We start from the raw sequence: 27190 nt of genomic DNA on the forward strand, positions 1-27190 counted from the left end.
TTGGCATAGTTGCAAATTACATAATTACCTTAAGGTTCGCCGGTTTGTCTGTAAGCAGAATGTATTGTAAGTAACCCCAGTTTCTTTCAGAGCCTATAGTTGTTAGTCAAACTCGGTTGTTGGTTGGCTTGTCGGTTGTCGTTACCCATCCGTAGGCAACACGTCTCTCCTAAATTCCTGCTTCTTTGAAAGCACTTCCAGGGAAACATCGTTGGTGAAGGTGAAGTTATCAGCTGTGTTGTGCAGGGGCAGATTCAGTGAAAATTAATTTGTTGTTTGTCGGCATTTTCGTTATTACACGGTTTGTTATTCGTCATAAACTTTGACAATGTCTCATGAAGATAACAGTGCCAATGGGTCGTCAACATTATTATGAGCTATGGCCACCACATAGGCTACCCGGTTTCAGCCTGGGATCGTTTCCTGTTCATTTGCTCATGGTCAAACAACGTGGTTGTAAATGCAACTGTAAATTTATTCCTATTTCTTGTCTTATAGTTTTTGTGGCCGTGCTAGTTGTTACCAGCAATTTATCACCATCTTTTGGCTTTTGTCGTTCTTGACCCGTAGCCTACGTTAGCACATGTCATGCTAAGAGCTAATGAGGCACTAGTAACAAAAAATTTTTGACGTCTAACTTTCCCAAACTAGGCTACATCAAAAAATATCTTTTTCAGCTTCCTTTAAACTTCGTGTCGTGACGACACATTTGCAGTTGCCTACTCCATCGTGGCGTTTGTTGTCCTGTTATCGTTAATGCTTGCTTTGGTCAAGGTGACTCACATATCATGGGTGTTTTTCCAAAGCTCTTTGGAACGACTAGGGCTATAAAACAAAACAATTCAAGCTTTAAAGCAGTAGAAGCATTCCCAGCATCTGAACATGGTGGACAAAGCACCTTTAAGGGCGCTGGGAACGGGACAGTAATTTAATTCCGTGTTCTACAGTTTTTTCATGAAGCTGAGTTCAGTTAAGTCGTATCATGGCTGTAAGTAAGTAACTACGATTTGAAGCAACTCTATTCATCAACTTTTGTTTTGTATACCCGGTTCATCCATACCCTGTACAAGAAAGGAAGTCTAATGATGAAACGGATACTTCGAATTTTCCAAGTTGCGTTTTGGAGTCACAATTTATACCACCAATTTGTTGGCAGGCTTGTCAACAATCGGCATAGTTGTAAATTACATAATTACCTTAAGGTTAGCCGTTTCGTCTGTAAGCATACTGAGTTGTAAGCAACCCCAGTTGCTTTCAGAGCCGATAGTGGTTAATCAATCTCGGTCAATGGTTGTCAAGGGAAACGTCGTTGGTAAAGGTGAAGTTATTAGCTGTTCTGTGCCAGGGCAAATTCAGTGAAAAGACTGTTCCCTGACCTCCAGTCGTTGGTTACATTGAAATTTATGCTACTGTCGATGTTTACCTGGTTGCAAGATCGGCGTTGGTTGTAGCATCAGATAGGCCAATAATAAGAAATACGTTGTAACATTGGGTTGCAGGCAGTTTAATTAGTTGTTGGTCGGTATTTTCATCATTATCATTTAGTCAGGATTTGTGATACGAAAAACCTACAATGCCGACAGTTATAGTGCCACAAATATTGGCTCAGAGACGGTCTATGATTTTGGAACCAACCCAACGTTGTTCCCATTCAACGTCATATTCCACCCTGCGTTGCAATAAATGTTTTTCGCCTCTTCTATACTTTATGACGTAATTGTTTGCCAAGTTGAAGTCGAGTTTATAGTTGGTGTCTACAACGTGACGTTTGTCGACACATTATACTCTGTCGCTATATTACCATTGTTGCTTGCATTGTACAAATATGGATTTGACTGTAAATGATTTGAAACCATTCTTTTCATCAACTTCTGTTTTGGTATACCCGGTTCATCCATACCCTGTACAAGAAAGGAAGTTTTATGATGAAACTGATACGTTGAATTTTCGTTGATGGCTTCTTTGTCAATTGTCAATTAGTATTGGACTCCAGGTTGCGTTTTCGAGTCACAGTTTATACCAACATTTTGTTGGCATAGTTGCAAATTACATAATTACCTTAAGGTTCGCCGGTTTGTCTGTAAGCAGAATGTATTGTAAGTAACCCCAGTTTCTTTCAGAGCCTATAGTTGTTAGTCAAACTCGGTTGTTGGTTGGCTTGTCGGTTGTCGTTACCCATCCGTAGGCAACACGTCTCTCCTAAATTCCTGCTTCTTTGAAAGCACTTCCAGGGAAACATCGTTGGTGAAGGTGAAGTTATCAGCTGTGTTGTGCAGGGGCAGATTCAGTGAAAATTAATTTGTTGTTTGTCGGCATTTTCGTTATTACACGGTTTGTTATTCGTCATAAACTTTGACAATGTCTCATGAAGATAACAGTGCCAATGGGTCGTCAACATTATTATGAGCTATGGCCACCACATAGGCTACCCGGTTTCAGCCTGGGATCGTTTCCTGTTCATTTGCTCATGGTCAAACAACGTGGTTGTAAATGCAACTGTAAATTTATTCCTATTTCTTGTCTTATAGTTTTTGTGGCCGTGCTAGTTGTTACCAGCAATTTATCACCATCTTTTGGCTTTTGTCGTTCTTGACCCGTAGCCTACGTTAGCACATGTCATGCTAAGAGCTAATGAGGCACTAGTAACAAAAAATTTTTGACGTCTAACTTTCCCAAACTAGGCTACATCAAAAAATATCTTTTTCAGCTTCCTTTAAACTTCGTGTCGTGACGACACATTTGCAGTTGCCTACTCCATCGTGGCGTTTGTTGTCCTGTTATCGTTAATGCTTGCTTTGGTCAAGGTGACTCACATATCATGGGTGTTTTTCCAAAGCTCTTTGGAACGACTAGGGCTATAAAACAAAACAATTCAAGCTTTAAAGCAGTAGAAGCATTCCCAGCATCTGAACATGGTGGACAAAGCACCTTTAAGGGCGCTGGGAACGGGACAGTAATTTAATTCCGTGTTCTACAGTTTTTTCATGAAGCTGAGTTCAGTTAAGTCGTATCATGGCTGTAAGTAAGTAACTACGATTTGAAGCAACTCTATTCATCAACTTTTGTTTTGTATACCCGGTTCATCCATACCCTGTACAAGAAAGGAAGTCTAATGATGAAACGGATACTTCGAATTTTCCAAGTTGCGTTTTGGAGTCACAATTTATACCACCAATTTGTTGGCAGGCTTGTCAACAATCGGCATAGTTGTAAATTACATAATTACCTTAAGGTTAGCCGCTTCGTCTGTAAGCACACTGAGTTGTAAGCAACCCCAGTTGCTTTCAGAGCCGATAGTGGTTAATCAATCTCGGTCAATGGTTGTCAAGGGAAACGTCGTTGGTAAAGGTGAAGTTATTAGCTGTTCTGTGCCAGGGCAAATTCAGTGAAAAGACTGTTCCCTGACCTCCAGTCGTTGGTTACATTGAAATTTATGCTACTGTCGATGTTTACCTGGTTGCAAGATCGGCGTTGGTTGTAGCATCAGATAGGCCAATAATAAGAAATACGTTGTAACATTGGGTTGCAGGCAGTTTAATTAGTTGTTGGTCGGTATTTTCATCATTATCATTTAGTCAGGATTTGTGATACGAAAAACCTACAATGCCGACAGTTATAGTGCCACAAATATTGGCTCAGAGACGGTCTATGATTTTGGAACCAACCCAACGTTGTTCCCATTCAACGTCATATTCCACCCTGCGTTGCAATAAATGTTTTTCGCCTCTTCTATACTTTATGACGTAATTGTTTGCCAAGTTGAAGTCGAGTTTATAGTTGGTGTCTACAACGTGACGTTTGTCGACACATTATACTCTGTCGCTATATTACCATTGTTGCTTGCATTGTACAAATATGGATTTGACTGTAAATGATTTGAAACCATTCTTTTCATCAACTTCTGTTTTGGTATACCCGGTTCATCCATACCCTGTACAAGAAAGGAAGTTTTATGATGAAACTGATACGTTGAATTTTCGTTGATGGCTTCTTTGTCAATTGTCAATTAGTATTGGACTCCAGGTTGCGTTTTCGAGTCACAGTTTATACCAACAATTTGTTGGCATAGTTCTAAATTACATAATTACCTTAAGGTTCGCCGGTTTGTCTGTAAGCAGACTGTATTGTAAGTAACCCCAGTTTCTTTCAGAGCCTATAGTTGTTAGTCAAACTCGGTTGTTGGTTGGCTTGTCGGTTGTCGTTACCCATCCGTAGGCAACACGTCTCTCCTAAATTCCTGCTTCTTTGAAAGCACTTCCAGGGAAACATCGTTGGTGAAGGTGAAGTTATCAGCTGTGTTGTGCAGGGGCAGATTCAGTGAAAATTAATTTGTTGTTTGTCGGCATTTTCGTTATTACACGGTTTGTTATTCGTCATAAACTTTGACAATGTCTCATGAAGATAACAGTGCCAATGGGTCGTCAACATTATTATGAGCTATGGCCACCACATAGGCTACCCGGTTTCAGCCTGGGATCGTTTCCTGTTCATTTGCTCATGGTCAAACAACGTGGTTGTAAATGCAACTGTAAATTTATTCCTATTTCTTGTCTTATAGTTTTTGTGGCCGTGCTAGTTGTTACCAGCAATTTATCACCATCTTTTGGCTTTTGTCGTTCTTGACCCGTAGCCTACGTTAGCACATGTCATGCTAAGAGCTAATGAGGCACTAGTAACAAAAAATTTTTGACGTCTAACTTTCCCAAACTAGGCTACATCAAAAAATATCTTTTTCAGCTTCCTTTAAACTTCGTGTCGTGACGACACATTTGCAGTTGCCTACTCCATCGTGGCGTTTGTTGTCCTGTTATCGTTAATGCTTGCTTTGGTCAAGGTGACTCACATATCATGGGTGTTTTTCCAAAGCTCTTTGGAACGACTAGGGCTATAAAACAAAACAATTCAAGCTTTAAAGCAGTAGAAGCATTCCCAGCATCTGAACATGGTGGACAAAGCACCTTTAAGGGCGCTGGGAACGGGACAGTAATTTAATTCCGTGTTCTACAGTTTTTTCATGAAGCTGAGTTCAGTTAAGTCGTATCATGGCTGTAAGTAAGTAACTACGATTTGAAGCAACTCTATTCATCAACTTTTGTTTTGTATACCCGGTTCATCCATACCCTGTACAAGAAAGGAAGTCTAATGATGAAACGGATACTTCGAATTTTCCAAGTTGCGTTTTGGAGTCACAATTTATACCACCAATTTGTTGGCAGGCTTGTCAACAATCGGCATAGTTGTAAATTACATAATTACCTTAAGGTTAGCCGCTTCGTCTGTAAGCACACTGAGTTGTAAGCAACCCCAGTTGCTTTCAGAGCCGATAGTGGTTAATCAATCTCGGTCAATGGTTGTCAAGGGAAACGTCGTTGGTAAAGGTGAAGTTATTAGCTGTTCTGTGCCAGGGCAAATTCAGTGAAAAGACTGTTCCCTGACCTCCAGTCGTTGGTTACATTGAAATTTATGCTACTGTCGATGTTTACCTGGTTGCAAGATCGGCGTTGGTTGTAGCATCAGATAGGCCAATAATAAGAAATACGTTGTAACATTGGGTTGCAGGCAGTTTAATTAGTTGTTGGTCGGTATTTTCATCATTATCATTTAGTCAGGATTTGTGATACGAAAAACCTACAATGCCGACAGTTATAGTGCCACAAATATTGGCTCAGAGACGGTCTATGATTTTGGAACCAACCCAACGTTGTTCCCATTCAACGTCATATTCCACCCTGCGTTGCAATAAATGTTTTTCGCCTCTTCTATACTTTATGACGTAATTGTTTGCCAAGTTGAAGTCGAGTTTATAGTTGGTGTCTACAACGTGACGTTTGTCGACACATTATACTCTGTCGCTATATTACCATTGTTGCTTGCATTGTACAAATATGGATTTGACTGTAAATGATTTGAAACCATTCTTTTCATCAACTTCTGTTTTGGTATACCCGGTTCATCCATACCCTGTACAAGAAAGGAAGTTTTATGATGAAACTGATACGTTGAATTTTCGTTGATGGCTTCTTTGTCAATTGTCAATTAGTATTGGACTCCAGGTTGCGTTTTCGAGTCACAGTTTATACCAACAATTTGTTGGCATAGTTCTAAATTACATAATTACCTTAAGGTTCGCCGGTTTGTCTGTAAGCAGACTGTATTGTAAGTAACCCCAGTTTCTTTCAGAGCCTATAGTTGTTAGTCAAACTCGGCTGTTGGTTGGCTTGTCGGTTGTCGTTACCCATCCGTAGGCAACACGTCTCTCCTAAATTCCTGCTTCTTTGAAAGCACTTCCAGGGAAACATCGTTGGTGAAGGTGAAGTTATCAGCTGTGTTGTGCAGGGGCAGATTCAGTGAAAATTAATTTGTTGTTTGTCGGCATTTTCGTTATTACACGGTTTGTTATTCGTCATAAACTTTGACAATGTCTCATGAAGATAACAGTGCCGATGGGTCGTCAACATTATTATGAGCTATGGCCACCACATAGGCTACCCGGTTTCAGCCTGGGATCGTTTCCTGTTCATTTGCTCATGGTCAAACAACGTGGTTGTAAATGCAACTGTAAATTTATTCCTATTTCTTGTCTTATAGTTTTAGTGGCCGTGCTAGTTGTTACCAGCAATTTATCACCATCTTTTGTCGTTCTTGACCCGTAGCCTACGTTAGCACATGTCATACTAAGAGCTAATGAGGCACTAGTAACAAAAAATTTTTGACGTCTAACTTTCCCAAACTAGGCTACATCAAAAAATATCTTTTTCAGCTTCCTTTAAACTTCGTGTCGTGACGACACATTTGCAGTTGCCTACTCCATCGTGGCGTTTGTTGTCCTGTTATCGTTAATGCTTGCTTTGGTCAAGGTGACTCACATATCATGGGGGTTTTTCCAAAGCTCTTTGGAACGACTAGGACAGTAATTTAATTCCGTGTTCTACAGTTTTGTCATGAAGCTGAGTTCAGTTAAGTCGTATCACGGCTGTAAGCGGGCACGATTTGAAGCAATTCTTTTCATTAACTTTTGTTTTGGTATACCCGGTTCATCCATACCCTGTACAAGAAAGGAAGTCTAATGATGAAACTGATACTTCAATTGACTCCAGGTTGCGTTTTCGAGTCACAATTTATACCAACAATTTGTTGGCAGGCTTGTCAACAATCGTCATAGTTGTAAATTACATAATTACCTTAAGGTTGGCCGCTTCGTCTGTAAGCACACTGAGTTGTAAGCAACCCCAGTTGCTTTCAGAGCCTATAGTGGTTAATCAATATCGGTCAATGGTTGTCAAGGGAAACGTCGTTGGTGAAGGTGAAGTTATTAGTGTTCTGTGCAGGGGCAGATTCAGTGAAAAGACTGTTCCCTGACCTCCAGTCGCTGGTTACCTTGAACTTCGGCTGCTGACGAGGTTTGCTTGGTTTCAAGACCTACATTGGTTGTAGCGTCAGCTAGGCCAGTAATAAGAAATTTACACAGGTTGTAACATTGGGTTGCAGGCAGTTTAATTTGTTGTTGGTCGGTATTTTCAGCTGTGTCATTTAGTCATGATTTGTGATACGAAAAACCTACAATGCCAACAGTTATAGTGCCACAAATATTGGCTCATAAACGGTCTATGATTTTGGAACCAACCCAACGTCGTTCCCATTCAACGTCATATTCCACCCTGCGTTGCAATAAATGTTTTTCGCCTCTTCTATACTTTATGACGTAATTGTTTGTCAAGTTGAAGTCGAATTTATAGTCGTTGTCTGTAACGTCATTATAAACTATCAATTATAAACTTTTACTTAGGCCAGCTTTGTTTGCAGTTAATTTCAAGGCAATTCTAAGTCTTTCAGCTTGACCTGGCACACTCATCACCGAAAACTGGTCAACTACACTGAGATGGTGAACTGAAACGCCAAATGCGAGGCATATGTTACTCGATGGATAAGAGTAATTCCGCGTCTGCAGGTTGACCTACTAATTTAAAAGAAGGAAATTAAAACGGTAGCACTCTGCTTGTTTTTTCTATGTGGCGTGAGTTAAATCTCTTTTCTCTTGCCATCAGTTTTTTCGTATTGAGTATAATATCTTTAATCTAATTTAAAACTCTGTTGTAGGAGGTAACCTCCAAAATGTTAAGCTAACTTTTTATTGTTACCTATTATCATGTGATACTACATGCGCGTCTGTAAGGTTTCGTTTAGATAGTAAATTAATGTTTCAGAATTCAGAGAATTAATGAGGTTGTAGTCGACCTTGATCCAAATCTAACATAGTCTTAATGCACATGTTGAATGCGTTGATAATGTATCCAAAGGTTTACGTTACTTGACGCAATTAGTTATCTTTCAGCAGACTATAATTAAGTTTAGAACTACACCGGGATTATATTCCACCATCAAAAGTACGTGGACAATATTTCTAAACTACCAGCTGTTAGAATAAGAGGCATATGTTGCCCATTAGAACGGTCAGTCACGCTGCATCGAGGTTGACCTTAATTAAACAATGGAAATTAGAACGGCAGCCGGCGGCGTGTTCTTCAGTTCCTTCGACGAGCTGAAGTCAGTTCCAGGCTACCAGCAATCAGCATTCTGGCTCATCATTGCAGCACTGGACAGATGTCACTTATTGGAACTGTCGATTGAAGAAGCTGAATCTAGTTAATCTTAATAACAGAACTAGAACAGCAGCCAGCGACACGTGGTTTGCTCTTTCGTGAAGTCTGTTCATTAATTCATAGCCGAAAGACAGACAAACCGCTCATAGTGGTTGCTGAGAGTGAAAGATGATGTCAGACTTTATCAGCTTCAGCTGCAGAATAAGGGTATGGACGAATGAGTTGTTTCATGTTCGCATGTACAGTTACTTTTAAGTCGCACTTTCAGACTGAAGTTGCAGGGTTTGTCATTCGAAGGAATTATTTCACTGCATGTAGGTCACAGAGCATATGAACTAAGTTGATTTTAGGGTTTAATTGAAGTTAGATTTAGGTTACTACGTCATAACATTGGTTAACAAGGAATTGTTAAAAATAGTATCAAACGCACGCATTTTTGCCGGTGAAATAGTGGCAGCTTTGTCAATTTGGTTACTGCAACTGGTTATATGCTGACAACCAGTTGAAATAGGTTACTGGTATCAGACAGTGTTGCGGTCAGTTGCAATGTGTTATTTATTCTTCATCGTTGACTGTGAGAAGCCGAAAGTATGGTGCTACTTATGTCATAGAGATAGACAATGAGCACTGCTGACACGGTCTCCGCGCACAGAAAATCTGCGCCTGCGCACAAGAAAAAAATCGAACCTGAATTGAAAATAAAATAAACGCATAATAATGGCCACAGTGCGCACGTCTGATCTCTGATGTTGCTCACAGTGGTCCAAGGGACCGCTCGGGGAGTTAGTGTGTTTGCTCAGACTCGTGAGAAATTAGAGGGAACATTGGTTATAGACTGGTCAAGTAAGAAATGTTTTAATACCAATGGATTTTGTATGAACGAAGTAATAGTATTATATATGTAAACCAAAAATTTCATTAATTTTCATTAAGTTTGAACAGTTATCGTGGAATGCAATAAAATCACCAACAAGATTAACAAGTATAGGCCCATGTTATTTTGTAGTTAATTATTTTTTGCCGTTTATAAAGAAGTTTAGTAAATTAGAGTATAAAGGTAAATTTTATAGTTACAACTTAATATTACATACATACACATACCCAGGGTTGCCATACCGTACTTATTTCTAAGATTTGTCCTTATTTTAAAGGTCCGTGTCTTAGAAAATATGTTTGTCCTTATTTCTAAGAAATGTCCTTATTTTCACTTTCGTCCTTATTTTTAGGGCGGAGGTGGGCACTTTTGTCCTTATTTTGGGCATTTTGTCACCTTTACGATACCATTTTGTACCAAAGAGATACCAAAATTATGAACATGCAGATAGTGTCTTGTTTTTTTTTTAGGAACATTGGTTGCTTTCTCTTGTTGTACACTGTTTAAGGTGGTATTCCTCGTTGATTTTCTAGTCGTCCTTATTTTTGAGTTGAGACTGATGGCAACCCTGCATATACCGCTCAACGGGTGCCAGTCTATAGCCGCACACTGGTCTGTACCAGAACGGTGCAACTCTGTCACTGTCAGAGAACAAGCAGAAAGCGCGGCGGTACGGCGCTGTGCTGACCGTTATGGCTGTTATAGCGACGTCAAAGAAATATTTTAGTACCTGTGCGAGGCAAAAGCTGAAAAGTATGAAGATAAGCGCCTCAAAATTATTTGGTATTTGCGTCAGAATAAATGAGTGTTATTTCAAAAACTTAAATTTTGTTTTATGCTGTTATTATCAAAAAAGGATGATATATGCTGGTTTCAATGATTTTGTTGTGGTGTACTAAATATATCCTGCACTTCGTACGATCTTAATCAACTATTAACAACCGAAGACAGAACCGACAGCATCGCGTCAAAGTCCGCGGCGCCGCGTTTTGTTCTCGATGTATAACATGGCAGGACCGAACCAGTGTACGGCCAGGCTGGCATCCCAACTGAACCAATTACAAATTCGTTTTTCAAAATCATTAAGTTAGCGAAGCTATTGTAAATACTGTACTAAGCTCGTATACAATTTACCCAAAGCAAAGAAAGAAGAATGCATTCCAACGAAAAAATGTTAATGTTCAAAGTGTCTGCTGTGGTTGTCGTGACTCTCGCTATGTCAATCAATTTTGGTCTTATATCGATGTCGGGTAAGTGTTTGTTTTAATACCTGGGATTTGTCATCATTAAATGGGTGTTTATGTCCAAAACATTTGCAATCTCGTTATAATTTGTCCATAATTGCACTGTCGAAGTTTTACACAAAACTTGGAAGACATACAAAGGCGTCGTGTCAGACTTTATCAAGCTGGCTAAAGGTTTTTGGGCAGTTCTTAAAACAAAAAATGTCTTTAAATACGCTTCACTGTAAACTATTTTTGTAGTTGATGTTGAGGTGTCATATCATGTGCTTGGATTACAATGCTGGGAATGCATCTGCTGCTTTAAGGCTCTAATTCTTTTGTTTTACAGCCCTGATTGTTCCAAATATCTTTGGGAAAGTCCCCATGATATGTGATTCAGACTTGACCAAAGCAAGCATTAACGATACCAGGTCAACAAACGTCACGTTGGGGTTGGAAACAGCAAATGTGTCGTCTGCACAGCAAGTTGTCACGCCACGAAGTTTAAAGAAAGATGAAAAAGATTTTCCTTTCTTTGAAAACTTCAACAAAACCGCCATTTATACCGCTAAATCAATATTTCAAGCTTTTTCCAGTGTTGTCATAGGTCCAATCATTGATAGATCCGGGCACAAGGTTGCAATGTATGCAGGAACAGTATATCTCTTCATAACTGCAATAGGTCGGTTACTTTTACCATTCTGCAGTAGTCTATATTTTTACATGTATGAAGTTCATTCACTCAGATCAACTCACATTTTTTAAGCTCATTTCTTGCTTTTGCTTATCTCAGACAAATCTACAACAACGCTTTTGTTTAATTGGGGGGAAATTTTATATTTGTTGGGTTAAGGGTAATATTAGTTATAGCCTTATTAGAACGAGTTAGTAATTCGTTCTTCAAAGTATAAGCTTTGGTACAACATTCTCTGAAGTCTAATCCACTTAACACTGTTTGATTTGTCTTATTTTAACATCGGTCCCTTTCATGTGGATTCATTTGTACTGGTCTGCATTGGCGACGTTTTTATGAAGAAGCGTCCTAAAAATCATTTAATATTGTTTCAGTTGAACTAAAACTGTTCATTTTAGGGTTTGGCCTGGGCCAGAGTTACCCTGTTCTTCTTTTTTCGGCCACTATACATGGCATTGGGTCTTCCTGTGTTACGGTAGGCGGGATGACTATGCTGGCGAAGACCTTCAACAGCAGAAAAGAACGACGAAAAATTTTTGGGCTGACCCTGGCATCAATAGCAGCTTCCATATCAGGTGAATACTGTTCAAGGGGTTTTTGTTAAACATGACAGCATTACAATTTTATGCCTATTAATAGTTTGTTTGGTTAACACGGTTCAGACAACATCAAATTAGTGGAGTGTATTACATTACATTGTTGCAATGAAGGTGGGCTGGCAGTATGGAGCGTACTGAACCCTGTTTACTCTACTACAAATGCAGCCACGTTTGTCGTCATTGCCGTGACGATGACTTCGCTCGGACTCTGTCAGCTTTTCCAAAGTTATTTCGACACCAAAAAAGTTAAAAAGGTTACTACATTGATATTTTGACTATATTAGGCATGCTTGTCTCTGTGAGATCGTTAGAGAATAAATTATAATCTGTATTAGGATAAGAAACCAAACGTATGGAAATTCCCGACACGCTTCCCCTTGCTAATGCTGGAAGCCCTTCTGTTACTTGGATTGGTGGTAGGAGTATTGTTCGGCGGATTTTCAAGCTGGTTAACTTGTCGTTTTATGTCATTTCCCGAATTAATTTCAGGTAAAACTGACAATATTAGCCTCTGCATTTTCATGCTTTAAATTCTCAGCTGTCTATGGTGTCTACATTACAGTCATTTGTTTGTAAAAAAAAAACTTGATAAGAACTTGTAGAGGTCAATTTCCGATTAGCCAAGGATTTTGCTACGAGAATTTTGGTTTAAAACGAGTTTAGGTTCTGATCAGTTATTTATTTACCAATTACTAGATTGCATTAAAGCTATAGTTTCAATTCCAAGCTTTAGAGACAAAATATCAAGTAGCTAAAACTCTAAGCCTAAGTTTCTCACACAAGTAATTTTATTTTTACAATGAATTGTTTCCAGGTACCGGTAAGCTTATTGTTTTTCTTCCTGCGTTTTTTGGGTTCCAGCTGGTTAAAGAGGTTTAAAGGTTTAAAGATTGAAAAGTTGTCTACAAATTAAGAGTTTCTGAAAGTTTTTATCACAATGAACTTGCTAGAGAGGCCAAGATATCAGTTCAAACGTACCGAGATATTGTTTCTTGTTCAGCTTATTCCACATCCTGATCTGTTTGCTTGCTGTTGGCTGTGGATGTGGGTTGGTTGCCAGTTTTATTTATCCAATTTTGGCCTGGCTGGTAACAGTTAGTGGAATGTCAAACTACGGAACCGTATACGGATTGGCGGATGCTATCATCTGTGTTGGTTTTACTGCAGGTCACTGTCCGTAGTTATGACATAATGTGACTACTATTTACGCATTTATGAGTAACTGTTGTTTGTTTGCAGGTATTTATGCCGCCGGTGCAGTCGTGCAGGCTTCGACCTACGTCAAATTGATATTGCTGTCTGCTTGTTTTTGCTTGTTGTACGCCACATTTATAGTGGTCGTGATCTTGTCGGTGGAACGAAAAGTTGATAAACAAATGTGAGAAAAAATTTTGATGTAGTTTGGTAAAGTTTGACGTCAAACATTTTTTGTTACTAATGTCTCACTAGCTCTTAGTATGACATGTGCTATCGTAGGCTACGGTCAAAAACGACAAAAGCCAAATGATGGTGGTAAATTGTCAGTAACAACTAGCAAAGCCACTAAAACTATAAAACAAGAAATAGAAATAAATTTATAGTTCTTGCTTTTAGAACCGCGTTGTTTGAGCATGAGGAAATGAACAGGAAACGATCCCAAGCTGAAACCGGGTAAGTGGTGGCCATAGCTCATAATAATAACGTTGACCACCCATTTGCACTTTTATCTTTATGAGATATGAATCAAAGCACAACAATCACGTAATACTATGACATATCATTTCATGATAATAACATGGACATTTTGCACAAAACTGAAATACTTACGGAAACATAGCAAAAAAGTTTGTAGTGTATACAGTTGTATTTTTATTGTCTAAGTTTATGGCGAATAACAAACCGTGTGCTTATATTATGCTGCAAACAATCTAGTATCGCAATTTTTCAGCGTCAACTCAAAAGTCACGTCAAGGGTCGTCAGCAACGTTTAAAAACTTGAGTAAGTTTTATTCAAGAAGCAACAACAAGCTGAAGACATAATTTCAAACAATGAGTCCTTGCTTCAGTTATGTGTTTACCCATGTCCTTGTGTGATAGCGTGCTTTTGCTATGAACGTTGTATTATATTGCGATTTTTGTGAAATAAATGAAACGTTACCACTAATAAAAAAAATTGCAAATGATTTGGGTATGTGAGTTTTCATAAATTGTTGTTCAATTTCTATTTAAGATTGAGTTAACAATGCAGTGCGATGAGATTATTGAGGTTGTGGTCAAATGCGTTGCTTTAATTACGAGACGATCTTACTACATATTTACTCTATATTTAATGCCTTAACAATATAACCTGGTAGTCAAGTTGCCTGAAGCAATTATATTTCAATAGATTACTCAATAAGTTAAAAATCAAACAAAAAAAGCTCTTTTTATCTGCCAGTAAATCCATCATCTTTCACTTGTAACGTCTTTCATTTCATCTTTATTGATTATGCGGCATATGTTGCCCATTGCAACAATCACGCTTTATGTGGGTCATTCGAGTTTAACTTAAGTCGCTGACCACGAATCGTGAGATGGTCAGCGACTTAAGTTAACTGCGTAAGACTTTGCGTGTAATTAACTGTTCGTAAAATAAGATTTTCGTTTTCTTTGAATGAGCAGCAAAGTTCAAAATAATTGATGCGTAACATTGAAAACCAAGTAAAATAAAACTAAAGCAATAATTTTTCTTTACTCCGTAAAAAAAGTTTATGTTCTGCTCTCCCGTGGGAAATGTTTTGATGAGATGCCTACAAGCTTGTAATCTAGAAAATAGTCAATGTATTTCGACAATTTCTATTGTTAATTACAGAAGGTCGATCAGATCTTGCCATTTAGAGAGTAACTCGGAAAAAGTCTATTCATATTCAGTTTATTTAGCTTGCTGGTCACCAAACTAGAAGACGAGGAAATAGATTTCTTCATATGCAAAAGTGCTGACGAAGACAATAACAGGAAAGCGATTGTTTTGACACAAATAAATTCCAAAACTCTTGCTCCAAAATATTTTTAAAAAGTAAAGAAAGTAAATGTCAAATTCTAACGCAAACGTTCAAAAATATAGTTTTCATTCTTTACGAACAGTAATTTAATACTTCGTTTTCAGCTACTATTAAACTAAGTCAGTTACAATTATTTTGCTACAGAAGCTTCAACTTAAGATAAGGAGGCGAAGCAAAAATTTGTTCCAAGTAAGCAAAAGATCAAAATGAGTTTCTAAGAACGAGCAGGAAGTAAGAAAATATTTCAAGCTATGGTTATCGTGTATCTGCTGATGATAATCGACTACGGTCTTTTATCGATGACATGTAGGTGTCGACTTTCAAACCTAATGTTTTAATTCCTAAACTTCTTTGCCCTTTTCTAAAAAGTCAAAAGCATTTTTGAAACCTTTCCATCTCGACACAGTATTACTAAATGCAGTTGCAATTTTTACCTTAATAATCTATTAATTCTTTAGTTTGCAATTTTGGTTCCCTGTTTTACAGTTCAATTTTTTCAAGCCGACTTCAGCAATACTCACTTCATCTCGAATACAGACCCACGCAACGACATTAGTTTGTCGGCAAACGCTACGTCAGACACGACAGCTACAAATCTGACAGCTACAAACCTGACAGCAACAAACCTGACAGCAGCAATACAAGGCGTTACGCCACAAAATTTCAGAGATGATGAACATGCTATTCTAGCAACACAGAATGTCCACCCTGCTGCAATTTTCGCTGTTAAACCAGCGGTTCAGTCGGTGGTTAACCTATTATCTGGTTCATTGATTGACAGGTTCGGATACGGTGTTCCTATGTTTGTAGGAACTGTGGCCCTTCTTTTAACTGCAATAGGTTTGTTGTGCTTCTTTGTTGTACAAGTATCTGCTCATTCTCTTAAATTAACAGCTGTATTTTGAAACACAATGTCTGTCTTTTCTTATGTTTTGTCGATTTGTACAAACTATTGTCCACTCTGCTGTTTGAACTCATCTGTGTGATGGAAAGTTTGTTATAGACGGCTGGAAAGTTAAAATAATCTTTAAGAAGGTGTTGATAATTATTATTTATTCATAGCTAAAGTTTAGATAAAACAACATTTTGAAAACTTAACGGCTTAACATTATTTTGGTATTATAACCTACCTTTTTGTCATACTTAGTCACTCTTGTTGGGTCGCAACGAGAAAGACATCATAAGGACAAGCTACAGATGCAACTTTACCTTGTTTCGATTAATCTATGAAAATGTTCATTTTCAGGTTATGGATTCGGCCAGTCGTACACTGTTCTACTTGTATCGGCCGCTCTACATGGCATAGGATCTTCATGTGTTACGGTGGGCGGGATGACCATGTTGGCCAGGATCTTTAATGACAAAGAGGAAAGAGCAAAAACGTTCAGGACGACTTTGTCATCGATGGCAATAGGCATGACAGGTAGATGTGGTTGAATGGATAGCTTCTCTGTGTAACGTTATCTTTCAATGGAAAATACAAACAAGTTGTGCAGTATACGAGGATAAGGACGTTACAATTTTACATATCAATTTGTAAACTGCATAAGCATATCGACTGTCTGACCGACGACGAATGTAAATGTCATGCCTATTTCTCTTGAAGCTGGACCGGTATTCGCGAAAGGGATGGACAGCTTTCAAGATAAAATGATACCGTTTTTTGTATTTGTCGTTGTGATAACTGTGATCGGTTTCTGTCAAATTTTCTGCATCGGTCTAAAGATTGAAAGAGTGAGCAGTATTTTGATTGCTGATAAATTTCTCCGTTTTTTCAATTGTGTTGATTTTGTAAGATTGGTACAAAAACTGGTCATCTGCATTAGAACAAGAAGCCAATCACCCTTATGAAGTTACCCAATGTCAGCTGCATTCTGCTCGCTGTACAAGGTTTGATGATAACTGGATTCGTGTTAGGGGTGTTAATTGGTGGATTTCCAGACTGGTTGCTGTTTCGTTTTCAACCCTCCAAATTGGAACTGGGTATGTAGTCTTATTAGCATTTTGATGCTTAAACTTTTCAGCAGTTTATAACAGTTACTCGCATGTTTTGTGTAAACAATAGGTCTGTTTTCCGGTAGCTAACAAACTTTTGCATTAAGTCAATTCTGCTACGCTTAAAATGCTGTGCTCCTTTTGTTAATATGGGACTCCACATGTATAAAATTTGAATGATTACGTAATATGTTCTAAACTACAGTTAAGTGAACTTCAGTTCTGTTGTTGTTCAAAGCAAAATCGTTTCAATAAGCCTCTGCAAAATGAAATGCTAATACATATTATACATATATATATGTGAATGTGTGTGTGTATATATACTTATAACAGGTTTGCTGCGATTAACTAAGTAACTTAGCAAGACACTTTATCATAAACTTAGCGTTCAAACTGGAGCACCTAAATGTCAAGCTAATGAGAGATCCAACTTAAATCTGGTAAATAATCAGCGTATTTTAATATGTAACTGTACCTAGGTGATGCTTTTTTATACGGGATTGTTGGATTCGAGTTGTCGGCCATTCTGATCCACAAACTTCCTTTCAATAACTGGCCTTGGATAGATACAGTGATAGGAATGGTGATTCTCTTTATCGGATTAATTATGTTGACACTTTCGCCAAGGTTCAAAAGTTTTTATTGAGATAAAATTGTTTGAAAAATTTATAGATTTTGCCTAGAAACTTTTGAATATTTTTATCGTCAGTAATTTACAAGAAACAACAAATAATTAATTAATTCCAACTTATTTCCTTTTGTCAGCTTTTTGTTCATAACTGTCCCCACAATTGGTTATGGGATTAACTTTATTACCGGTAGTATTTATCTCGACTTGCCTTCGTTGCTTGAAGCTAATCATAATTCCCATTACGGGACCGTCTTTGCACTTGCGGATTTCGGCTTCAGCATTAGTTTCGCTGCAGGTAATATTTAGTAAATGTGACGTTAAGCTATACGATTGGCTAGGCATCATTTTAAAAGTTATGTTTATTTTTAGGTCTCTTGAGTTATTGCGCAATCGTGGCCACTTCAACTATGTCATGTGGATGATGGGTTTTATGTGCATGATGCACGCCACGTGTAACCTTGTGTTCTGGAATTTGAGGAAACCGCAATCGGCAGTATGAAAAGTAAATGCGAAGAAAGGGTCTTATGCACTTTGATAAACTACTGGGTACACACTGTTACAGTCTTTGTACGGTATATACAAGGTTTTTTTGTATACACGTGCCGCTAAGGGTCAGCAACGCGATAAGCTTGAAATAACGAAATATTTTACAACAGAAATAAGAAGTTGGTCGAAGGTTTTCTTGTAAAACCGAATGTTTCTTCATACTGTCTCAGTATATGATAAAAAATACATACTGTATAGTGTTGTTACTCTGCTTAAGTTATGTTGCTTGCTCTGTGATATTAATCTGTATCATTCAGCGGCTCCAAAAGTTCCAACAACAACGTTTAAATAATGATTTTTGTCGTGGAAGCTCGAAGGAAGCCGAAAACATGACATTTCAAACAATAACTTCTTACTTTAGTGATGTGTTTAACAGTGTCCTTGTGCAATTGCATGCTTTATTTACGTACTTCCCTTGTACATGATATTCGAATTTTTGTAAAGTTAAGCAAAAGATAGCATTGACAATATTCAAACTTTGCAAATGACTAGTGTGCAAGTGTTCCCATGAATCTCCTGTGTCATTGGCTTCATCTTACTCTGACTTATGCAAGGCTAGAAAGCAACGCGCACGACTGACAGCCTCGATATGACCTTGCCCGGATCCGAATAGTAGGCCTAGACTTGTGACACACGTGGTGAGGGGCCATTGCTTCGGTAGGCCCACGTGCCCACGTAAATACATCGCTTAGTAATAGATAATCGGCTGTTGTCAAAATATTAAGCAAAATATTTTAAATGCTTGGGTCTACTTTTCAAATGGTTTGCTTGTCGATAAAATGTTTTCAACTGTAGTTGCTGTCAATGTTTCACAAACACTTGGAAACCATGCAAAGTGCATCTGAGTCCTGTCAAAAGCAATGAACCAAATAATTTTATGGTAGTTTTCGAAACGGTTCTTCAAATCAAAGGCTCCGTCGGTATATTAAGAAGGTGTAAATATTGTATAGTTCTGTGTTTGTTGTTGTTGTCTGTGGAGGAAAGTAACATAAAATGTTATTCCAATGATTGCGTGATAAAAGTTAAAACAGCAACTCCAACAGCAAAAAGTGGTTGCAAAAGTATAACATTACTTTTCGGTTTGCAGTTTGAAATTATATACTGTCCATTCATTAATGTTCAAAGGACGCGCTGCTCAAATACTTGCAGGATTCATCAATGAGCTTACTTGAAAACGTTTTGACGATACACACAAATTTTGCATTTCCACTTTTAGTGTTTTCATACAATTTCAGTTTTAATTTAACTAATGCAGTACGACTGGAAAAATCGTCTGTAATATGCATGAGTACGTTCTACGTAGTCATGTGAGCCTACATATGAATCGTAACGTATACGTATTAGAAAAATTATTAGTTAAATTATTACAAAAATAAATTAATTATCAATAATATTCATTATAGTATGAATTCCATGCGGTTATTAATACAGGGATTTAAGCTAGGATTGCGAAACTCTAATCATAGTGCGAATTTTCAAACCGTAAGTGCGAATTTTCAAACCTGAGAGTTTTTTCTTAAATTTAATTCACTGTATTGTACTTCGTTTCAATACACTGTACCACACACATCAACTTAAAATTGTACAAACATCCTGGTAATGGATTGGTTCCAATTTACGAGACTCTACTACAGTGGTTCCCAAACTTTTTCAGTTTGTGGCACACTAGAAAAATTAGAAAACGCTCGCGGCACACTTACAAGAGAAGAAAAGTTGCTTTAAAAAATTACCCTACTCTATCGACAATGCCATAATTGGTTTCATCGTCACATGTGCTTATTTCTCAGCTGTTGAAGCAGCTAGAAAGCTTTTAAGTCGAATATGCTTGTCTGCATGACTTATTTTAAATATTTATACAGTTCTTTTCCAAAATTCCAAAAAGATTCGCGGCACACCTGAGAATATGTGGCGGCACACAGTTTGGGAGTCACTGCTCTACTAAGTAGAGTCTACCTCATACTAAGATCAGTAAACCAATTATACATTCACCACGCTCATTCATTTTATTGGTTACATGATAAGTTGTCGATTTGATTGATTTTTCATCGAATCCATTTTATTTTCAATTTCAGTTATTCCGACCTTTCAGTGGAAAAATCACTTGGAGTTAAAACCATATGTGTACAATGCAAGCAACAACGGTATTACAATGACCCACACCCACACCATTTACATAGATTATGGCTTTGCTATGGCCTTCATTTGTTGTTGAATCTGTGGCATGATTACTGCAATTAGTAAACGAACTCATGAGACTTAAATGAAGAATATTAAGGACAGTGTTAATACGTCAAAATCGGTGGTATTATTTTTATACGAAATCTTTTGTACCGTGTATAAATTAGGTGCTTAGGCGTTTCGTTCACTCTCACTCTCCTAGCAGAGTACTTTTATCGTTTAGCGTACGTGGTCCTAGCCTGCCACTGGCAAGTTACAACCAAAATGTGGGGTCAGCCTACACCTAAAACGTTTTAAGCAGTTTTGCGGTTTTGAACTTTGTTTGCGGAATTATCTTTTCATTTGTTGTACCAATTATAATTGTGGAGACAAGAGGGACGCTACAGATGGTGTAAGCTATTTCAGTTGGACAAAAACGTGTTTAGATTTTTATTCTCCCACTTCGTAAATTAATATGATAATATTTCTTGTGTGTGTTTTATAGCCTGAGATTTTACAGCTTGACGTAAACCATAGAGCAAATGATTGATTTATGAATATGTATCACCTATACAGCGATGCCCACGTCTGTAGAAGCTTCTTTTTTACGCAGTAACCAAGTAATAAAGAAGCCTAAAGATCATTCAAAAATATTGTTGAAAACATTAAATATTTATTGTGAAATTTTTTCTGAACATGTTAAAGCTTCTGTTTATAACGGCTGTAGTCTCCAATGGGTAACAGGTGAAAATTGCAACAGTTGAACCATGATGTAAACGTTACAATTTACACGATGACTTGTACATCATATATACAAAAGGCTATGTAACATAGACACAACATTAGCATATACACGAAAAGGTTTAGAAAAAATCTATTCACGACATGTTTCATCCGCATCACAAATTCTCGTTACCTTTATTTATCTGAACATTGTGGACAAAGCACCTTTAAGGGTGCTGGGAAAACGGGAGTAATTATGACGTAATTCAATTCCGTGTTCTACAGTTTTGTCGTGAAGCTGAGTTCAGTTAAGTCGGATCACGGCTGTAAGCAGGCACGCTTTGAAGCCATTCTTTTCATCAACTTTTGTTTTGGTATACCCGGTGTATCCATACCCTGTACAAGAAAAGAAGTTTAATGATGAAACGGATACGTCGAATTTTTTGTTGATGGCTTCTTCGTCAATTGCCAATTTGTATTGGACTCCAGGTTGCGTTTTCGAGTCACAGTTTATACCAACAATTTGTTGGCATAGTTGCAAATTACATAATTACCTTAAGGTTCGCCGGTTTGTCTGTAAAGAGACTGTATTGTAAACAACCCCAGTTTCTTTCAGAGCCTATAGTTGTTAGTCCAACTCGGTTATTGGTTGGCTTGTCGGTTGTCGTTACTCATCTGCAGGCAAATTGTAAACACGTCTCTCCTAAATTCCTGCTTCTTCAAAAGCACTTCCAGGGAAACATCGTTGGTGAAGGTGAAGTTATCAGCTGTGTTGTGCAGGGGCAGATTCAGTGAAAATTAATTTGTTGTTTGTCGGCATTTTCGTTATTACACGGTTTGTTATTCGTCATAAACTTTGACAATGTCTCATGAAGATAACAGTGCCAATGGGTCGTCAACATTATTATGAGCTATGGCCACCACATAGGCTACCCGGTTTCAGCCTGGGATCGTTTCCTGTTCATTTGCTCATGGTCAAACAACGTGGTTGTAAATGCAACCGTAAATTTATTCCTATTTCTTGTCTTATAGTTTTAGTGGCCGTGCTAGTTGTTACCAGCAATTTATCACCATCTTTTGGCTTTTGTCGTTCTTGACCCGTAGCCTACGTTAGCACATGTCATACTAAGAGCTAATGAGGCACTAGTAACAAAAAATTTTTGACGTCTAACTTTCCCAAACTAGGCTACATCAAAAAATATCTTTTTCAGCTTCCTTTAAACTTCGTGTCGTGACGACACATTTGCAGTTGCCTACTCCATCGTGGCGTTTGTTGTCCTGTTATCGTTAATGCTTGCTTTGGTCAAGGTGACTCACATATCATGGGTGTTTTTCCAAAGCTCTTTGGAACGACTAGGGCTATAAAACAAAACAATTCAAGCTTTAAAGCAGTAAAGCATTCCCAGCATCTGAACATGGTGGACAAAGCACCTTTAAGGGCGCTGGGAACGGGACAGTAATTTAATTCCGTGTTCTACAGTTTTGTCATGAAGCTGAGTTCAGTTAAGTCGTATCATGGCTGTAAGTAAGTAACCACGATTTGAAGCAACTCTTTTCATCAACTTTTGTTTTGGTATACCTGGTTCATCCATACCCTGTACAAGAAAGGAAGTCTAATGATGAAACGGATACTTCGAATTTTCCAAGTTGCGTTTTGGAGTCACAATTTATACCACCAATTTGTTGGCAGGCTTGTCAACAATCGGCATAGTTGTAAATTACATAATTACCTTAAGGTTAGCCGCTTCGTCTTTAAGCACACTGAGTTGTAAGCAACCCCAGTTGCTTTCAGAGCCGATTGTGGTTAATCAATCTCGGTCAATGGTTGTCAAGGGAAACGTCGTTGGTGAAGGTGAAGTTATTAGCTGTTCTGTGCCAGGGCAAATTCAGTGAAAAGACTGTTCCCTGACCTCCAGTCGTTGGTTACATTGAAATTTATGCTACTGTCGATGTTTACCTGGTTGCAAGATCGGCGTTGGTTGTAGCGTCAGCTAGGCCAATAATAAGAAATTTACACACGTTGTAACATTGGGTTGCAGGCAGTTTAATTTGTTGTTGGTCGTTATTTTCATCAGTATCATTTAGTCAGGATTTCTGATACGAAAAACCTACAATGCCAACAGTTATAGTGCCACAAATATTGGCTCATAAACGGTCTATGATTTTGGAACCAACCCAACGTTGTTCCCATTCAACGTCATATTCCACCCTGCGTTGCAATAAATGTTTTTCGCCTCTTCTTTTCTTTATGACGTAATTGTTTGCCAAGTTGAAGTCGAGTTTATAGTTGGTGTCTACAACGTGACGTTTGTCGACACATTATACTCTGTCGCTATATCACCATTGTTGCTTGCATTGTACAAATATGGATTTGACTGTAAATGATTTTTCCACAGAACGGTCGGAAAAACTGAAACTGAAAATAAATGGAATCGATGAAAAATCAATAAAATCGACAACTCATAATGTAATCAATAAAATGAATGAGCGTGGCTAACGTATGATTGGTCTCGTAAATTGAAACCAATTCAATTGCAGTATGTTTGTTCAATTTTAAGTGAGGTTTTGTGGATTTGAAACCATTCTTTTCATCAACTTCTGTTTTGGTATACCCGGTTTATCCATACCCTGTACAAGAAAGGAAGTTTTATGATGAAATTGATACGTTGAATTTTCGTTGATGGCTTCTTTGTCAATTGTCAATTTGTATTGGACTCCAGGTTGCGTTTTCGAGTCACAGTTTATACCAACAATTTGTTGGCATAGTTGCAAATTACATAATTACCTTAAGGTTCGCCGGTTTGTCTGTAAACAGACTGTATTGTAAACAACCCCAGTTTCTTTCAGAGCCTATAGTTGTTAGTCCAACTCGGTTATTGGTTGGCTTGTCGGTTGTCGTTACCCATCTGTAGGCAAATTGTAAACACGTCTCTCCTAAATTCCTGCTTCTTTGAAAGCACTTCCAGGGAAACATCGTTGGTGAAGGTGAAGTTATCAGCTGTGTTGTGCAGGGGCAGATTCAGTGAAAATTAAATTGTTGTTTGTCGGCATTTTCGTTATTACACGGTTTGTTATTCGTCATAAACTTTGACAATATCTCATGAAGATAACAGTGCCAATGGGTCGTCAACATTATTATGGGCTATGGCCACCACATACCCGGTTTCAGCCTGGGATCGTTTCCTGTTCATTTGCTCATGCTCAAACAACGTGGTTTTAAATGAAACTATAAATTTATTCCTATTTCTTGTCTTATAGGTTTAGTGGCCGTGCTAGTTGTTACCAGCAATTTATCACCATCTTTTGGCTTTTGTCGTTCTTGACCCGTAGCCTACGTTAGCACATGTCATACTAAGAGCTAATGAGGCACTAGTAACAAAAAATTTTTGCCGTCAAACTTTACCAAACTAGGCTACATCAAAAAATATCTTTTTCAGCTTCCTTTAAACTTCGTGTCGTGACGACACATTTGCAGTTGCCTACTCCATCGTGGCGTTTGTTGTCCTGTTATCGTTAATGCTTGCTTTGGTCAAGGTGACTCACATATCATGCGTGTGTTTTTCCAAAGCTCTTTGGAACGACTAGGGCTATAAAACAAAACAATTCAAGCTTTAAAGCAGTAGAAGCATTCCCAGCATCTGAACATGGTGGACAAAGCACCTTTAAGGGCGCTGGGAACGGGACAGTAATTTAATTCCGTGTTCTACAGTTTTTGCATGAAGCTGAGTTCAGTTAAGTCGTATCATGGCTGTAAGTAAGTAACCACGATTTGAAGCAACTCTTTTCATCAACTTTTGTTTTGTATACCCGGTTCATCCATACCCTGTACAAGAAAGGAAGTCTAATGATGAAACGGATACTTCGAATTTTCCAGGTTGCGTTTTGGAGTCACAATTTATACCACCAATTTGTTGGCAGGCTTGTCAACAATCGGCATAGTTGTAAATTACATAATTACCTTAAGGTTAGCCGCTTCGTCTGTAAGCACACTGAGTTGTAAGCAACCCCAGTTGCTTTCAGAGCCGATAGTGGTTAATCAATCTCGGTCAATGGTTGTCAAGGGAAACGTCGTTGGTGAAGGTGAAGTTATTAGCTGTTCTGTGCCAGGGCAAATTCAGTGAAAAGACTGTTCCCTGACCTCCAGTCGTTGGTTACATTGAAATTTATGCTACTGTCGATGTTTACCTGGTTGCAAGATCGGCGTTGGTTGTAGCGTCAGCTAGGCCAATAATAAGAAATACGTTGTAACATTGGGTTGCAGGCAGTTTAATTTGTTGTTGGTCGGTATTTTCATTAGTATCATTTAGTCAGGATTTGTGATACGAAAAACCTACAATGCCAACAGTCACAGTGACACAAATATTGGCTCATAAACGGTCTATGATTTTGGAACCAACCCAACGTTGTTCCCATTGAACGTCATATTCCACCCTGCGTTGCAATAAATGTTTTTCGCCTCTTCTATACTTTATGACGTAATTGTTTGCCAAGTTGAAGTCGAGTTTATAGTTGGTGTCTACAACGTGACGTTTGTCGACACATTATACTCTGTCCAGGACCGGATTAAGCTTTTTATGGGCCTGGGGCTCTATGATAGTCAGAGGCCTATTTTTTATTCTATTCGTTGTACTAAAAACTAACCACAATTGAAACGAAAAACAAATATTAATACATAAACAAAGTATATATTTACTTTGTATGTACACATTCAAATGACGCATTTTCTGGATTTAGACAATGCAAAGCTCTTAATAATGTCATCGGTGTCTATTTTTTGCAAAATGTCGTTTTCGATGCAGAGTATAGCTAAGGAATTCAACCTTTTCTGCCTCATAGACGAACGCAAATGATTTTTTACTCTTTTTAGTGCTGAAAATGAGCGCTCGCCAGAGCAATTAGAAATCATCAGACAAAGATAAAGCTTGAAAACAACCGATACATTAGGAAATGCATGCGCGAATATATTTTCATTTATGAACTTAAACATCTGAATTAAACTTGACTTGACTTGGCTACTAACAATCCTGCCTAACAGCCGAGAAAAAGCGATTGTTGCGTCATAGTGACCAGGTTGGGTTTTACAGTGCATGGACTGTGTTTTCAATAATAGCTGGGAGATTTGTATTAGCCTAGGCAACCTTAGTTGTTTCATTGACTTAGTGCAGTGGTGCGCCTATATTTGGGTGTGGACCTGGGGCTGCAGCCCCATCAGCCCCCGCCTTAATCCGGCCCTGACTCTGTCGCTATATTACCATTGTTGCTTGCATTGTACAAATATGGATTTGACTGTAAATGATTTTTCCACAGAACGGTCGGAATAACTGAAACTGAAAATAAATGGAATCGATGAAAAATCAATAAAATCGACAACTAATAATGTAATCAATAAAATGAATGAGCGTGGCTAACGTATGATTGGTCTCGTAAATTGAAACCAATTCAATTGCAGTATGTTTGTTCAATTTTAAGTGAGGTTTTGTGGATTTGAAACCATTCTTTTCATCAACTTCTGTTTTGGTATACCCGGTTTATCCATACCCTGTACAAGAAAGGAAGTTTTATGATGAAACGGATACGTCGAATTTTTTGTTGATGGCTTCTTCGTCAATTGCCAATTTGTATTGGACTCCAGGTTGCGTTTTCGAGTCACAGTTTATACCAACAATTTGTTGGCATAGTTGCAAATTACATAATTACCTTAAGGTTCGCCGGTTTGTCTGTAAACAGACTGTATTGTAAACAACCCCAGTTTCTTTCAGAGCCTATAGTTGTTAGTCAAACTCGGTTATTGGTTGGCTTGTCGGTTGTCGTTACCCATCTGTAGGCAAATTGTAAACACGTCTCTCCTAAATTCCTGCTTCTTTAAAAGCACTTCCAGGGAAACATCGTTGGTGAAGGTGAAGTTATCAGCTGTGTTGTGCAGGGGCAGATTCAGTGAAAATTAATTTGTTGTTTGTCGGCATTTTCGTTATTACACGGTTTTTTTTCGTCATAAACTTTGACAATATCTCATGAAGATAACAGTGCCAATGGGTGTTCAACGTTATTATAATGATCTGTGGCCAACACATACCCGGTTTCAGCCTGGGATCGTTTCCTGTTCATTTGCTCATGCTCAAACAACGTGG

General features: G+C 38.2%; 1 protein-coding gene across 6 annotated transcripts in view; it reads left to right on the forward strand.

Annotated features, from left to right (window-relative positions):
- LOC143470529 (synaptic vesicular amine transporter-like) overlaps positions 1 to 27190 on the forward strand; it is a 58719-nt gene that overhangs the window by 16736 nt on the left and 14793 nt on the right. The window contains exons 1-5 of one of the 6 annotated variants that reach the window (XM_076968727.1): positions 9208 to 10724; positions 11047 to 11379; positions 11790 to 11966; positions 12102 to 12244; positions 12326 to 12479. The exons of 1 other annotated variant lie outside the window; for it this stretch is intronic. In XM_076968727.1, the coding sequence (XP_076824842.1) occupies positions 10628 to 10724; positions 11047 to 11379; positions 11790 to 11966; positions 12102 to 12244; positions 12326 to 12479 (904 nt within the window). In that variant the 5' untranslated portion in view covers positions 9208 to 10627. 4 more of the 6 variants (XM_076968721.1, XM_076968724.1, XM_076968725.1 and 1 more) reach the window with 4 other exon arrangements.

Source organism: Clavelina lepadiformis, chromosome 9 (genome assembly GCF_947623445.1).
Source record: "Clavelina lepadiformis chromosome 9, kaClaLepa1.1, whole genome shotgun sequence".
In the NCBI taxonomy this organism is placed as follows: domain Eukaryota; kingdom Metazoa; phylum Chordata; class Ascidiacea; order Aplousobranchia; family Clavelinidae; genus Clavelina; species Clavelina lepadiformis.